The following is a 13,706-nucleotide window of genomic DNA, read 5'->3' on the forward strand; positions in this document are numbered from 1 at the left end:
TTGTCAAATTCTGTCAAACATTAGACAGTAAAATCCTGCACCACTGGGATGGTTGGGGGATTGTTAACCGTTATTAACCAGGTAACCGTTAGTAACCAGGTAACGGCGTTACCTGAGGTATACACGTGTTGTAGGTATTCTAGTTAGAATTAGAGAGGTTTTGTTTGATAAGAAAATATTATAACATTTAAAGACAGAGGCTACCTAAGCCCCACCTTCAGATCCGAAGTTCACTATGTGCTAGATTCATCCGATTTGAGGTAGAATTTGATGTAGATATTGTACTTTTGAACAAAGAAAACTCGTATATTCTGAATATGTAATCGAATTTGAACAAATATGGTCATTGCACAGCAAATATAACACTAGTGCACTGAAAATGCACGTTCAAATAAATAAAATAAATAAAATGTACAATCTTAAGTTATTACTCAACATTAACTTAACCCGAAATAAATAAAACACAATCAAGGAAAAAATAAAAGTCAAATCTCAAATAATTGAAATAACGTCACTCGCGAAAAAAATAAATCCAGGTCCGTCTTCCAAGTTCTCAATCTTTTCCTGAGTGGCAAGTTTAACCTCGCTCCCTATTTCCAAACTTCAAATTGTCCGGTGTCCCCAAAAATGGGTTGATCACCACAGGTTGGGTGTTTGACATCCGAGGGCAGCTGCCATGGTCCTGAAGTCATGGCGTGTTGGCTCGAAGATGTCCCAGTCTGAGACGGGTCCACAGGCCATGATCTCGTTTTGTCCGGCGTGTTTTGTACATTTGCAGCCCAACATGTCACATGTATCGTAAGCGACAGCCTGAAAAGGGGAATCTGTTAGAAATCATGATAGAATAGTCTCCGTACGAATTTGATCAAACTTCAAATATGCTAAACATATTGCACATATTACTAGTAACTAGTTGGTAACATATTATTCATCTCCATGGAACCAAATTGTTGAGGTGCTGGAAAATGACGTATTTAACTTACATGAGCAATCCAGTCTCGTCTCAGGTCGTGGTGGTCGTTGATGTAAATAGTTTTGTCTGCCTCCCAGAACCAAGACAGCAATCTGTTTGGATCGTATCGATCGAAAAACTCGTAATCAAAGTTGATCGCGAAATCGTAGTCGTTATTCTGAAGAAAGATAATGTTAAGAAATGAGCCACGATATGCATGAGAAAGATATGTTTATCATTCATGAAATAATGCGAGTGAGCTTATTAACTATTGCATTTTAAGAAAATGGATGTTAAATATAGCAGGCTATTTTGACAACAGACTGCACAGTGCACAGTGGTTTTCAGCTTACCGTGGTTTCCTCGAACTTCAAAGTGGGACAGTTATGTTTCCTCAAGTAGGCATCTATTCTGGGGTTGCTCCAGGCGTTGAATCCTTTCTTCATCCATTTCTTGACCTCTGACAGTGGATGATCCATTGTATAGAAATCAACTTTGTATTTGTAAACTCGAACATTGCCTCTGGTAGTTCCGGCGTGTGCTTCTGTGGATGAAAATTGGTTAGTTTGAGTAATAGGATTATAAGAACTCTATATAAATGTAGTGTTTCTACTTGTTCTCGTGATTTACACAAAACATATTCCAATCCGATTACAAAGCTGTAAAACACATACCTTGTACATCAGATTCTCCAGGTATGGTCTCTTCTCCTGTTTGTTCAGAGTTTCCTCCGATTTCAGATCTTTCTTCCTCAGCGATAACTTCACCGTTCTCTGAGTCTTCGGTCGTTCCATCGGTATTTTTGTTGTGAAGGTAGTTCTTCAGTACTCCTATCAGATTCTTGATGTCGTGTTTATTATCCAGATCTACAACTCCTTTCAGTCTTTTGACTGCGAAACTCGGTCTGCTTTCGATCTGAAGAAAGATGAGATGTTTAGAAATTGTGAACCATTGGTAATATCCGTCACTTTATTGACAATATCTTATAAACTGTCTGGAGTAATATATGTGGATTTAATGAAATTGCGCAGAATAACTAACAAATTTCAAACTGATGTATAACAATTTATTGAGGCTGGACTTACCGATTCGATGAATAAAGAGCAGATGAGTAGGGTTGCGATTATCCTCATGATTTGCATTGCTTGTTTTCGTTTAAGTAGCTTATAGCTAAAAATAAATGGCAGGTTAGTAAACAGTTTGGACAAAATGAGGACGGAAAAGAATACTTTATAAATAAAAATGCATAATCAATATCGAAGGAAAATGCAAGCAATCATTACGCAGAACGGTTCGTGTTCAGTGACTAAAATATCATTAAATTACTGTATATATTGAGCAAAACTGGGTGGCTCGCATGCAAGGTTAGCAAAGTCGAAAGTAACACGATGAGAAACTGATACCGATCTGGGGACTATGTGCCCTATTTAAAGGACTGATGGTAAATGTGTGAGGGTTTGGTAGCCTGGCCCTAATGATTAAACCCCACGAGTTGTGGGGGCGCTCCGATTGGTCACCGGAGGTGTGAAGCTGCTGACCAATTGTAACCAGCCCGGCCCTTCTGACTTACACTTCTAATTTGGACTGTATATATTGGGCATCGGCCCCCATATTCACATGATCATACTGAAGTAGCTTAATAGTACCCTGCCCTAGTATGTGGCCGTATATGGGCTCGTTTTATAATCCGTAGATTTCCGCCTGGTCAAATTTCATGGATTAACGTTTTTGATACCAACGCCCTGAAATTTGATTTCAAGTAATTTTACTATTTTAAAACATTCATTGATTCATTTGCCAACGTCACTTTGGCAATCCGTGATCATGCAGCTGCTCCCTTATGATTTGAACCTGAATTTAGTGCTTAGGTCAGAAACTCTACCTACTTTCTGCTACAATGTATGCTTAGCACCCTTCAATTAGATTATCCCACAATAGGACCTCGCGGCTCGCTATGAATTAGAGGCACGGTATACTTTATAACAAATCTCGACAGGTTTTCTCCCGCTCCAGCCACTGAGTGGTTGCGAGTCACATCTTGATAATCGTTTCCAGACTTGATGGACGATTCGCAGGAAGGGAGTGAGAAGTGAGAACTTGAGAATGGCTGTAAATTGTTTCAATTCAGTGACACCCTATTTTTAACCTGCAGTGGTCATGATATATAAGTGCCCAGAGTGCACTGCAAATCGCACTAAATGTTCTTATGTCTGATACTGAATTTCAAGTATTATTTCCCAGGCCCTATACTTATTGTTCCCATGCCAGGTGCTGCAGATTAGCTGTCTGCACTGCACCGAGGAGTGCACCAGGGGAGACAGACAGCTGGTGCCATGCTCACAAACCCAGCATTGTGGTGATTAGCTTACGGTCGTATAAAATTTAATTATATATCCGAATATCACTGCAAATGAGATAAAATCTGTCCGATGAAAGTACGATTCAGGTAAAAAAGTAGATCAAAGAAGATTAAGTTTACAACTAATGATCGGCAACGCAGTCTTAATTTCAAATGCTAACTTGATAACAAGAATAATATGATCAGAATAATTGTACAACGTTAAATCACTGTGTGTCATGAACCACTATGACTATGCAGCTCTACAAGCGTCAATAGCAAATAACTGAGACAATAATAGCAACCGCTCCCCCGTGGGGCTGAATAGAACTGAGTAAAACAAAAATGGGGAAACTAATAAAGTAACGGCGGGACTTATTGACTATTGTGGTGACTAGTCACGGGCCCGTCTTTTATAGGAGCGTGCGTTGCAGCCGACTACTAAAGCACGCGAGGAATGTGAACAATAGGTCATCTGGAGGGCTTGTACATATTATACCTGCATTGTATCATGATTTAATGCGTGGCTCTGAACATAAGTCACCCCTCTCTCAATCAATCATTAATTTATACTTATAGCGACCTGGTAACTATGGCAAGTAAATAAAATTGGATAACAATGAATATGCACGTCATCATGAATTGAGAGCCACCTTACATGGTAACTACAGTAAAAAAGTGCCGCAGATCATTTTGTCAGATCAACAATCATGGGAATTTTTGTAATGGGGCGGAGTCTTGCGATAATGAGAAAGGATTGCTCTAAAGCATGTTGCCGCAACTTTATGGACTCGAAAGTCGATTTACACATGGGATTTAGGGGCCGCAGCAAGGATGATTGATCGCGATGACAAATAATGTTATTCTACCATGCTTCTTTTAAAACATATACGAGATATGCAGTCATGTATAAAATGTGCTAATCTGACTCCGTCGTAAACTGTTGATGTTGATTAGTGAGCATGACAACCGCTTTTTTAGATTAGAATTTAGAAGGGAGGGAGCTTAGGACGGGACAAGACAGCATTCCTGTCGATAATCCTACGGTCCGGACAGAGATAAGACACATCAACTCGGGGTGAGAACACAACTGAAATTAATTCGAGGGACGCCAAAACTTTAAATTTATCGGAGGGGATGCAGACTAATGAATTCAGGGAATTCAGTGCATATAATGAACCTTACCTAATGGGTAATTGGTTAAGGGTGTGGGTGATACAACTCCTGAAAACAATAGCTACCTCCTGTCCGGAGCGGTATCTCCCACTTGACAAATAGCGCTCCGTGACGCGCTACTTGATTATCAGTACTACATCACGTAGTCAGGGTGACCTAAGGGCGATGGTGCCAGGTCCCGGGAACCCCGTCCAAATGGCATCAATATCGACAGTGGGGGAACTCCCACGAAAACGGCTGCCAGTTGCAGACCATCGGCAAGACGATACTCCTCCGCAAATTGGTAGCTTGTCTGGCTACTATTTAGAGTACTGTTTCCGTCGGGTTTACCCGAAGTATAATGGAGAAGTGACCTGGTTATTTTCGGAAAATGATATTCTCCGAGTATGGCACAGCATGGTGTTAATTAGCTTATATCATTTTGGAATCAGGATCTGTATCATTCATGCGAGCGATTACGCTATATCACAATTCAACCAAAATTTCCTTTCTCTTAACCTCGCCTTTAAATCAGAATGACTATGATCAGGAAACCATTTTGAGTGACTCAGCCCTACTGAGATCTGACAGATAGGAAAATAGGTCCACCTACTTCAACAAGTCCAGCGGGCCTCCGCAAAATGAACGCTCCCTCATGAGACTCGTATATAAGAAGATTGAAAGTGCAAAGTGACCAATGATACATTCTGTCAAGTAGTACTAAAAGTCCGAAAGCCAGCTAGTCGAAAGTAATGACTTGCAATTTCTGACGGAGATTCATTCATTAAACTACTTTTAAAGGTGGATATCGTATGAACGATCGTTTAAACTCCTTTTCTATGTCACCGTTTTCACTATTATGACATGCTTAAACGGTGTATCGCAACAAAAGCGGCTAAGGCGGTGGCTTATCCGAAACGTCAGACTAAAGTAAGAAAGCAAGTCAACAGCTGTTCGACAATGACTGTGGTCATGAAATATTGATACCCTTATATCCAACTTCTTGTGATATGCATTGTGTCATCCATAATTTTCCCAATAATTTGGTTAAACACTAAATAATGGAACATAAATCGATTTAGAATTGATAGATGGTTTAGATCGATGATTTAATCAACTTGAAATACAATATATGAACTCTTTCCACTTGGTTTGCCTTTCTAAAATTCATTAAAGGACTGACAGCCATTGGATGGTTTGGGGTAACTATAGATATGACCTAATAATCGCCACTGGCATCATCGCAAGTTCAAGTTCTAGTGAGGTAAGCCTGGCGCCGCACCGACCTTCATTCGGCAAGAAGTGGTGATTTAAACGCGGATCAATTTGACAGAGCATGCAAAACTGACCTCCCCTAAAGTAGATTTAGTACTTACATAATTTTATAGCAAGTTGAATGATTTGAAATGGAAGTGAGTACTAAGCTCTAAACGATGTTAAGGTATTTGATACGGTCACAAACCGTCATACTATCATCACGGCTTGGCAACTCAAGTTTACTACTCAACTTGACTATATCGGTAAGGTGATCGTAAACTTAAAGTCAAACAATTGTTGATCTCAAAATGCACCTCAATTTATATAGTCAGTGCTCCTTTGTAAAAACCGCCCCTACGCACTGATCCAGGGGAGTAACTTTCCTGATCAGCCAATAGAAAGAAGAAACCAAATTTCGTCACAATCCACTATATTATTAAGATTTTAACTGCGGTTTAAAATTGTTAAACAAACTGCATACAATTATTTCTAACAATAATATCAAGTTGAAATATTCAATATTCAAATGCTTGACTGCACTCAAAACAATCAGCTCGCCCGATATGGCGATATAAGCAGACAGATCAACCAACCCCCGATAAACCAAGAGTTATCATGTAACCATTCCCTGTTGTTCATTAGCCTTGTGATTTTATTTGAAGTCTATACTTTGCACGTTATCTTTTGGCAGAATGGCCCGAAAGGTTTTTTTAGCTTGACCGGCAGTTTTTGGCAGGAAAATATTAAACAGATTTAGAGAGCAAATATTGTCGGATGCTAAATATAACCCAAGTTCTCAGCTCCTTACAGAGTTTTTAAGAACACTTCAGGGCATGAGAGCTTTGAGCTTGCTTTCAAGGTATTCATCGATGAACTTCAAAGTTTAATAAATATGCCCCCTACGCATATAAAGCAGCAAAGTATTAAACCTTTTGTCGGCAGCCAATCGGACAACAGCGCTTAATTTCGTCACAGTTGAATGTATCGTTAAGAGTGAACAGCCGGTTTAAAAGTTCTGAATATTTGGAGGAGAAAGTTGGGATATGCAGAAGACAGTTGTTGCTTGCAAGGTGAATAAATCTGGACCACTTTATTCACGGAAGAGTGAATGTTCACCTTTGACTCCCCCTGAATAAGATGGAGGGGTACTTATATCAACTCGATAAACACTGTTGACTCCTCCATTTGTGGCTTATCATACACTTGGTAACTTCCCAAAGCCTACCTGGAGTGGACTTTCTCATTTAATGATCATTTAACTTAAAAGCTTTTGTGAAAATAGACATGGCTCTTAATCTTCAAAAGGATTGTGGTCATAAGTTGGCGGGGGAGGTTGAGATATCGGTAGAAAAGTTGTGGTCTTGTTTTTATGGTGCATATTACTAAGACTTCATCGTAATTGGCCGCTTGAGTAACTTCAAAAGTATAATAATATTTCTTAAGTGCTTAACCTTTATTACTCATACATATCAAGATATAAAATCAGAGGGATTTATCTGTAAAACTGTGAGCATGGAGAAAGCAAAATATGAACAAAATAAATCTTCATTACTTTCCCAATTTCCGAACTGCACTTTTTAGTACTCAGCAAAGGATTTGAAATATAAGCCGTGGGTATCAACATTTTTAAAAATCGGGTTAACATACTATTCAAAAGCGAATTCGTGTTTCCAAAAGAAGAAAGGATTGCCGCTCATCAATTTGTTGTAAACAGAAATTAAAATATCAAGAAAAGATACGACAGAGTAAATAGTAATCGGTAAACAAACCAAATCAGTATTTTAAAACATAAAGTATCTAATTAGGTACAAAGTAACAAAACTGGTTAATGACCAGGGAGTGTTCACACGGATTGTTAGTGGCTCACGTATCCTGTATGCATTCGTAACAGGAAATCAGGAAATGCTTCCACTGGGTTTTATACCACTAATGATTAAGGATAGTTCTTCACGTTGATGAGGTTATTTTAATCCAATATCTTAACGCCCTCATGATCCTAAATTAGATACGTGTCAGATGTTTTCGAAAGAGGAGCCGCTTTCCTCATTCTCATTGTCCGTTGCTTACTTCCTATCTTATATCTGGCTCCTCCTCATGTAAATGCAATCAGATTACCGCCACCTGACGCAGGAGGTTGTTGTAGTTTTTATGCTGAATGGAATGTGAAGTAGCGGCATTCGACCATGTTGCGGCTAGCTCTTCACGGTCCACCGTGGTCAGCTCTATGATCTGTCCCAACTCACAAGTCCCGTTGAGTATGTCCTGGGGTTCGCCTGGTCATATCATCAATCTAGTACAGACACTGGGGGTCCATGGGGAAACTTTAACGTCCGTGAAACAATTTAATTCAGTTTCAGTCGCTGAAATAAATTCTTACTGAGTTACATAAAGTATTTTAAGATTATGACCTGCATTAGCGTTTAAATCATCCGCAAACTTTATTTAGACGTTTAAGAATTTTTACACCTCCAATATTATAAATTTATTTTTTGTTCTGAATAATTTTCTTTAGAATGGCCCCATAGTTATACCACACGATGTACCGGGTGGCCCAAAATACCAACCTATTATGCAAGATGTGAACTGGTAGTCTGGCATAATCATATTACCTATTGAGTCACATTTCAAATTCCAACATATAGTTACTTCGGGGCCACCCTGTATCACAACACAATTGTAACCATCGGAATGCCAAACCAATAACACATACCTCCTTCTTTACTTATCTACGTCAATGTTAGGACAACGAAATTTATAAAATTAATCCTTGTGTTTGATCAGGAGGAGGTTGAAGAGTTGTGTGAGCTATGGACCTGCCTGAAGTGTTGCTAGGTTACTGGTTACTGGTTACTGGTTACTGGTTACTAGGTTACTAGGTTACTAGGTTATATTAATCCTTGTGTTTGATCAGGAGGAGGTTGAAGAGTTGTGTGAGCTATGGACCTGCCTGAAGTGTTGCTAGGTTACTGGTTACTGGTTACTGGTTACTGGTTACTAGGTTACTAGGTTACTAGGTTATATTAATCCTTGTGTTTGATCAGGAGGAGGTTGAAGAGTTGTGTGAGCTATGGACCTGCCTGAAGTGTTGCTAGGTTACTAGGTTACTAGGTTACTAGGTTACTAGGTTACTGGTTACTGGTTACTGGTTACTAGGTTACTAGGTTATATTAATCCTTGTGTTTGATCAGGAGGAGGTTGAAGATTTGTGTGAGCTATGGACCTGCCTGAAGTGTTGCTAGGTTACTGGTTACTGGTTACTAGGTTACTAGGTTACTAGGTTACTAGGTTACTGGTTACTAGGTTACTAGGTTACTAGGTTATATTAATCCTTGTGTTTGATCAGGAGGAGGTTGAAGAGTTGTGTGAGCTATGGACCTGCCTGAAGTGTTGCTAGGTTACTGGTTACTGGTTACTAGGTTATATTAATCCTTGTGTTTGATCAGGAGGAGGTTGAAGAGTTGTGTGAGCTATGGACCTGCCTGAAGTGTTGCTAGGTTACTGGTTACTGGTTACTAGGTTAAATTAATCCTTGTGTTTGATCAGGAGGAGGTTGAAGAGTTGTGTGAGCTATGGACCTGCCTGAAGGACCTGGCTTGTGTAGCTGAGAAACACATTCAACACAACAACGACTACGAGCTCTTCTGGAAGAGATTAAACAATGCCAACTTGTGGATCACTCAGAAACGGAACCTCTTGGACACGAGGTAAGAAGTTTAAACTGCTCAAACCGGAAGTTTGGAAAATAAAGATCGTATATCTGAAGAGTTTTATAGTTGAGGTATTATTTAGACAACTTTTCTCTCTTCAATGTGGGGGAGACGGGTGTTCTTGCTCCCTCTTAAAAGTAGACACTACCTGTGGTAAGGGCACTTTATTGCGACAACTTACTAACTGCGAGCGTCTGGAAGAAGGGAGGGGTGGGTATGAGGTAGCAGAGGCACATATTAGGTGCGGTAAAAAAATCGAAATTATGCGGTACCGCACCCGACTATAAAGGTAAAATGTGCGGTAAGGTGCGGTAAATTTTTACCAATTATGCGGCAAATGTGCGACGATTTTTTCGAAATTTGTGCGGGAATTGTGCGGTTTTCTTTTGCATTTTCTGAAGGACTTTGGAAGTTCTAAACGTATAACCGCCGCTCTTATCAAAAATAGGTCTGTTTATGTGTTACTGAGGGTGTAGTTCTTTACTAAAACCATGATTGAACCTATATTGAGATTCAGTTATCTGAGAACAGTGACTTGATCTGGTAGAGATCAGGAGACAGTTATTTGAAGACGCCTCTTGATAGAGTCGATTAGATCCCATGCGTGATCGCAAATATTTGACACGCTTGTTGGCATTGATCGTCAGTACTTGTAAACCATTTGATCCAAGATCCATTAAGCCCACTAAAAAGCCAACGCTACAACGAATAGAGCTCATTACCCGATAAAAAGGGCTGCAGGTATGATCGAAGTACGGTAACGACGAGGGTTCCATAACGGCCTGGGTCACGGTCCCGAAAGGGCCTGGGTCACGGTCCCGAAAGGGCCTGGGTAACGGTCCCGAAAGGGCCTAGGTCATGGTCCCGAAAGGGCCTGGGTCACGTGGTAACCGGGTCACGTGGCCCAGGCATGAGTTCCAAAACGGCCTGGGTCACGGTACCGAAAGGGCCTGGGTCAGGGTCCCGAAAGGGCCTGGGTCACGTGGTAACTGGGTCACGTGGCCTAGGTATGAGTTCCAAAAGGGCCTGGGTCACGGTCCCGAAAGGGCATGGGTCAGGGTCCCGAAAGGGCCTGGGTCACGTGGTAACTGGGTCACGTGGCCTAGGTAGTAGGTATGAGTTCCAAAAGGGCCTGGGTCACGGTCCCGAAAGGGCCTGAGTCACGGTCCTAAAAGGGCCTGAGTCACGGTCCTAAAAGGGCCCGACTTTTAACATATTTTGGTTTTTACACTCGAAAATCTTAACGCGAAAATTTCAAAATTATGCGAAATTACGCGGAAAATGCTAGATTATGCGGAAATATGCAGAAAATTACAAAATGTGCGGAAGTGTGCGGAAAACAATAAATTATGCGGAAATGTGCGGAAAACGGTAAATTGTGCGATCCCGCACCCATCGCACCTAATATGTGCCTCTGTGAGGTAGCGGTGTGGTAGAGGGGTGGGTAATGGGTATGAGGTAGCGGTGTGGTGCTAAGTGCTAACTCCTAGCTACCACTTCACTAGCTAATGGAGCCGAGGTCGGCAGGGGTAACATGATGTGGGACCTTGACAAGTGGGAGGGCTCTTCTCCTTAATTTGCGGCCTGTATTGTTGTTTTTAAAAATGGATTGATACTCTGTAATTCTCAATTCTTGGCACTCGTTCCTAAAATCAACTGAATAACACCAAGCAACTCCTTCGCAAAATATAGCTTTAATCTTTTTTTATGAGAAGCCGAATTTCCGTCGACTTCCAACCACAATTGTTAGAACGCGTGCATATTGCTTCTCACGAGTCTCACAATATAATATAGATCGATAATTATTCGAATATTAATAATAATTATGTTAATACTAAGGATATTTATCCCAGGTACAATGCCAAGTGTTTGGATGTGGTTGCTTCTTCCGAGCGACTTCAGGAGTTAGTGGACATGAAGAAGGACATTATTGGCTACGATCCAAACATCGTCGAGATCGCAAACTTGGGCAATGTAATTCCAATAATTTGTATAATTTTTTGCCGTATTTGTTCTCGAAATTAGAGTTAGTCCGATAATTCTCCGTCTTTATTTTACTATTTTCGTGAGGTAGGCTAATTCGGCTAATAGACCTCACACCATATACCTTCAGATTGTGGTTAATTTGTCGAAGAGAAAGATGCCTAAGTCAGGTGAAAGAGTACTGGCATTATGTCCCTTCAAAAGGGCGGGGCCCAACGGCAACGTCGACCACAGACATGTTAGTCATTTTTTGGATAAATAACTGAATTTTCCCCGTTAATTTTTCCCCCTTATAATGTAAATATAAGTAAAAATGTAAAATGCTCATTGGTCTTGAAAAATCCACATAACTTGAATACTGTGTTCACATTCTTGTACACAACAAATAACAATAATACTAATGTCTTTACTCGGTCAGGACATCATCTCGCGCGGTGAGGAGTGCCTGTACATCAGTAGTACCGCAGTGGACTTGTGGAGGATTAAGAAGGGCTTGTCACCTCCCCCCAAAGTTAACGGACATCACGGAAATACCCCGAACAGCAACGGACCCGGCAACTTTAGTTCCGGACTCGTTACAGAAGTTCCATCGTGTATCTTCACTACGCTGCCCCCTGACGAGGAGTGCCTTAATGAGTCAGAAAAGTGAGTCTAATTGTTTATTAATGAGTGGAGACGTGTGCTTAATTACTTGATAACTGTGTCCGGCCGTCAACATTTTCAGTGACCAGCCCTGATAACTGGTCAAACTGATTTAGGGCGATCCTTTCATAACACCTAAACGGTTAGATACAAGTCACTGAAGTCACCAGTGTTGCACGCCATCGAATGTTTCCAAAGCGGCGAATTCGACAGCGTTTCGGCGTTAAGTTATGTCATTTGAAAATGAAAAATAAGTTGTGATTTCGGAATTTAAAAATTAAAGCATTGTAGATTTATTACCAACATCAATTATAGTTTCTACTTGCATTAATTAATTACAGATTAGAGGAGACTTGAGGAATTAAGTGACAACAATCTTACACAAATATGTGTGTTCAAAACGTGCCTCACGCACAAACAATGAATTAATGTGAAAAATTCCTAAGATACTATCAGTTGTCAACTGCACACTTGAAGAACAATAGACTTCCATAGACCGTTGCCTCTTGAAGATCAATCCTCTCAGCGCTCGTTCTTATTTCTTGATATTGTTGCCGATGTTGTAAATTGCTAAATTGTATAAGCTTATACCAGTGAAGAGTGAAACATTCAAGGCAAATTCTTTATTTTTATCACGGACTGCGAAAATTCGTAAGTCACTTCGAATACCAGGTGTACAATCAACCAACTATACAGTATAAAGATATTTTACTTTTTTGATACATTTTTTTAAACTGTACTTTATTCAGGACTGGTTCAGACTATCAGGCACTAAAGGTATCATACGATCGACAGCGAGGATACCTAAAACACGTTATGGTTAAACACGAATTCTTTAGCAACTGTGATGTAGTCCTCACTTGGCCCTACGACAAGGTGACATGCAATTTCCCCTTTAAAGTTTGTGGATTTGTGGATCCCGCTTCTGTACGTAGGCTCATTCATAGTTTTTTGAGTAGCATGAAATCTCGCAGCATGGCTACGTCAATTAAACGCGGAGTTGCCAAATACTGTACAAATTATATTATATTATATTTTCTCAGAACTTTGAAGCAGAGTTGCGGGGAAGAGAGCTAGTGATAACAAACCTGAAGGAAGCAGGTGAAGGACTGATTGTGGAGGCGGACAACCACCCCAACAGTGATAAAACAGACATACTGGACCGCCAGAATGCAGCTCTTGACCACTGGGACACCCTGCTTAAAATGCACCAGAACAAAACTTCAGCTCTGTCAGATCTAGAGGCTAAAGTTGAGGGTTTTGATAAGGATGTGGACGATGTGGTGGCTAGATTTGCCGTGGTGGTCATCACGCCTGATAATATTGGGCCTGCTGAGAAGAGCCTGGATAAAATTTTGAAGGACATTGTTGCGATGGTGGATTACGGTGACGAGTTAGATGAGCGGATTCACAAGGAATCTGACGACACATGTGCTGAGGATTTCCAGCCTCTTATCGTATGTGGAATTGCCTGGCATTCTTTACATTCATTTTCTCACGGCAAAGAAAATGTTAAATTAAATATCATTTACAATTTCCCACAATTTAAATGACCGTTTAAGGCAGAAGTATGCGATCAATTTTCATACCAATGACATAATCATATCTTTCGAAATTTTCATGACGTAGATTTGGTGATCTTATACTCGAAAACTGTAAACCTTGTAAACCT

General features: G+C 40.4%; 3 protein-coding genes across 3 annotated transcripts in view; 1 reads left to right on the top strand and 2 right to left on the bottom strand.

The window, feature by feature from the left end:
- The window catches only part of LOC134817291 (double-stranded RNA-specific adenosine deaminase-like), a 536,580-nt gene that overhangs the window by 191,868 nt on the left and 331,006 nt on the right, over positions 1–13,706 (bottom strand). The gene's annotated exons all lie outside the window — the stretch shown is intronic.
- The window catches only part of LOC134822554 (plectin-like), a 122,566-nt gene that overhangs the window by 46,943 nt on the left and 61,917 nt on the right, over positions 1–13,706 (top strand). The window contains exons 14-19 of the mRNA XM_063833668.1: positions 9,246–9,406; positions 11,263–11,383; positions 11,523–11,630; positions 11,811–12,037; positions 12,784–12,910; positions 13,078–13,491. Coding sequence (XP_063689738.1) covers positions 9,246–9,406; positions 11,263–11,383; positions 11,523–11,630; positions 11,811–12,037; positions 12,784–12,910; positions 13,078–13,491 — 1,158 coding nt within the window. The remainder of the gene's footprint in view (positions 1–9,245; positions 9,407–11,262; positions 11,384–11,522; positions 11,631–11,810; positions 12,038–12,783; positions 12,911–13,077; positions 13,492–13,706) is intronic.
- On the bottom strand, positions 164–2,085 carry LOC134822576 (uncharacterized). The gene is made up of 5 exons (XM_063833705.1): positions 2,038–2,085; positions 1,627–1,867; positions 1,306–1,496; positions 984–1,130; positions 164–810 (listed from the first exon to the last, which is right to left on the bottom strand). Exons 1-5 carry the CDS (start codon positions 2,083–2,085, stop codon positions 637–639), a joined length of 801 nt encoding a protein of 266 aa, XP_063689775.1. The 3' UTR covers positions 164–636.

Source organism: Bolinopsis microptera, chromosome 1 (assembly GCF_026151205.1).
Source record: "Bolinopsis microptera isolate Bmic1 chromosome 1, MBARI_Bmic_1.0, whole genome shotgun sequence".
Classification (NCBI taxonomy): Eukaryota; Metazoa; Ctenophora; class Tentaculata; order Lobata; family Bolinopsidae; genus Bolinopsis; species Bolinopsis microptera.

What these genes read in the sequence shown, in the direction of transcription:
- LOC134822576 (XM_063833705.1), bottom strand. Translation starts at nt 2,085, where the DNA reads ATGAGGATAATCGCAACCCTACTCATCTGCTCTTTATTCATCGAATCG. An exon ending in GCTCTTTATTCATCGAATCG is followed by an intron (nt 1,868 to 2,037) that starts GTAAGTCCAGCC and finishes ATCTTTCTTCAG; the next exon opens with ATCGAAAGCAGACCGAGTTT. An exon ending in GACGAGACTGGATTGCTCAT is followed by an intron (nt 811 to 983) that starts GTAAGTTAAATA and finishes TCCCCTTTTCAG; the next exon opens with GCTGTCGCTTACGATACATG.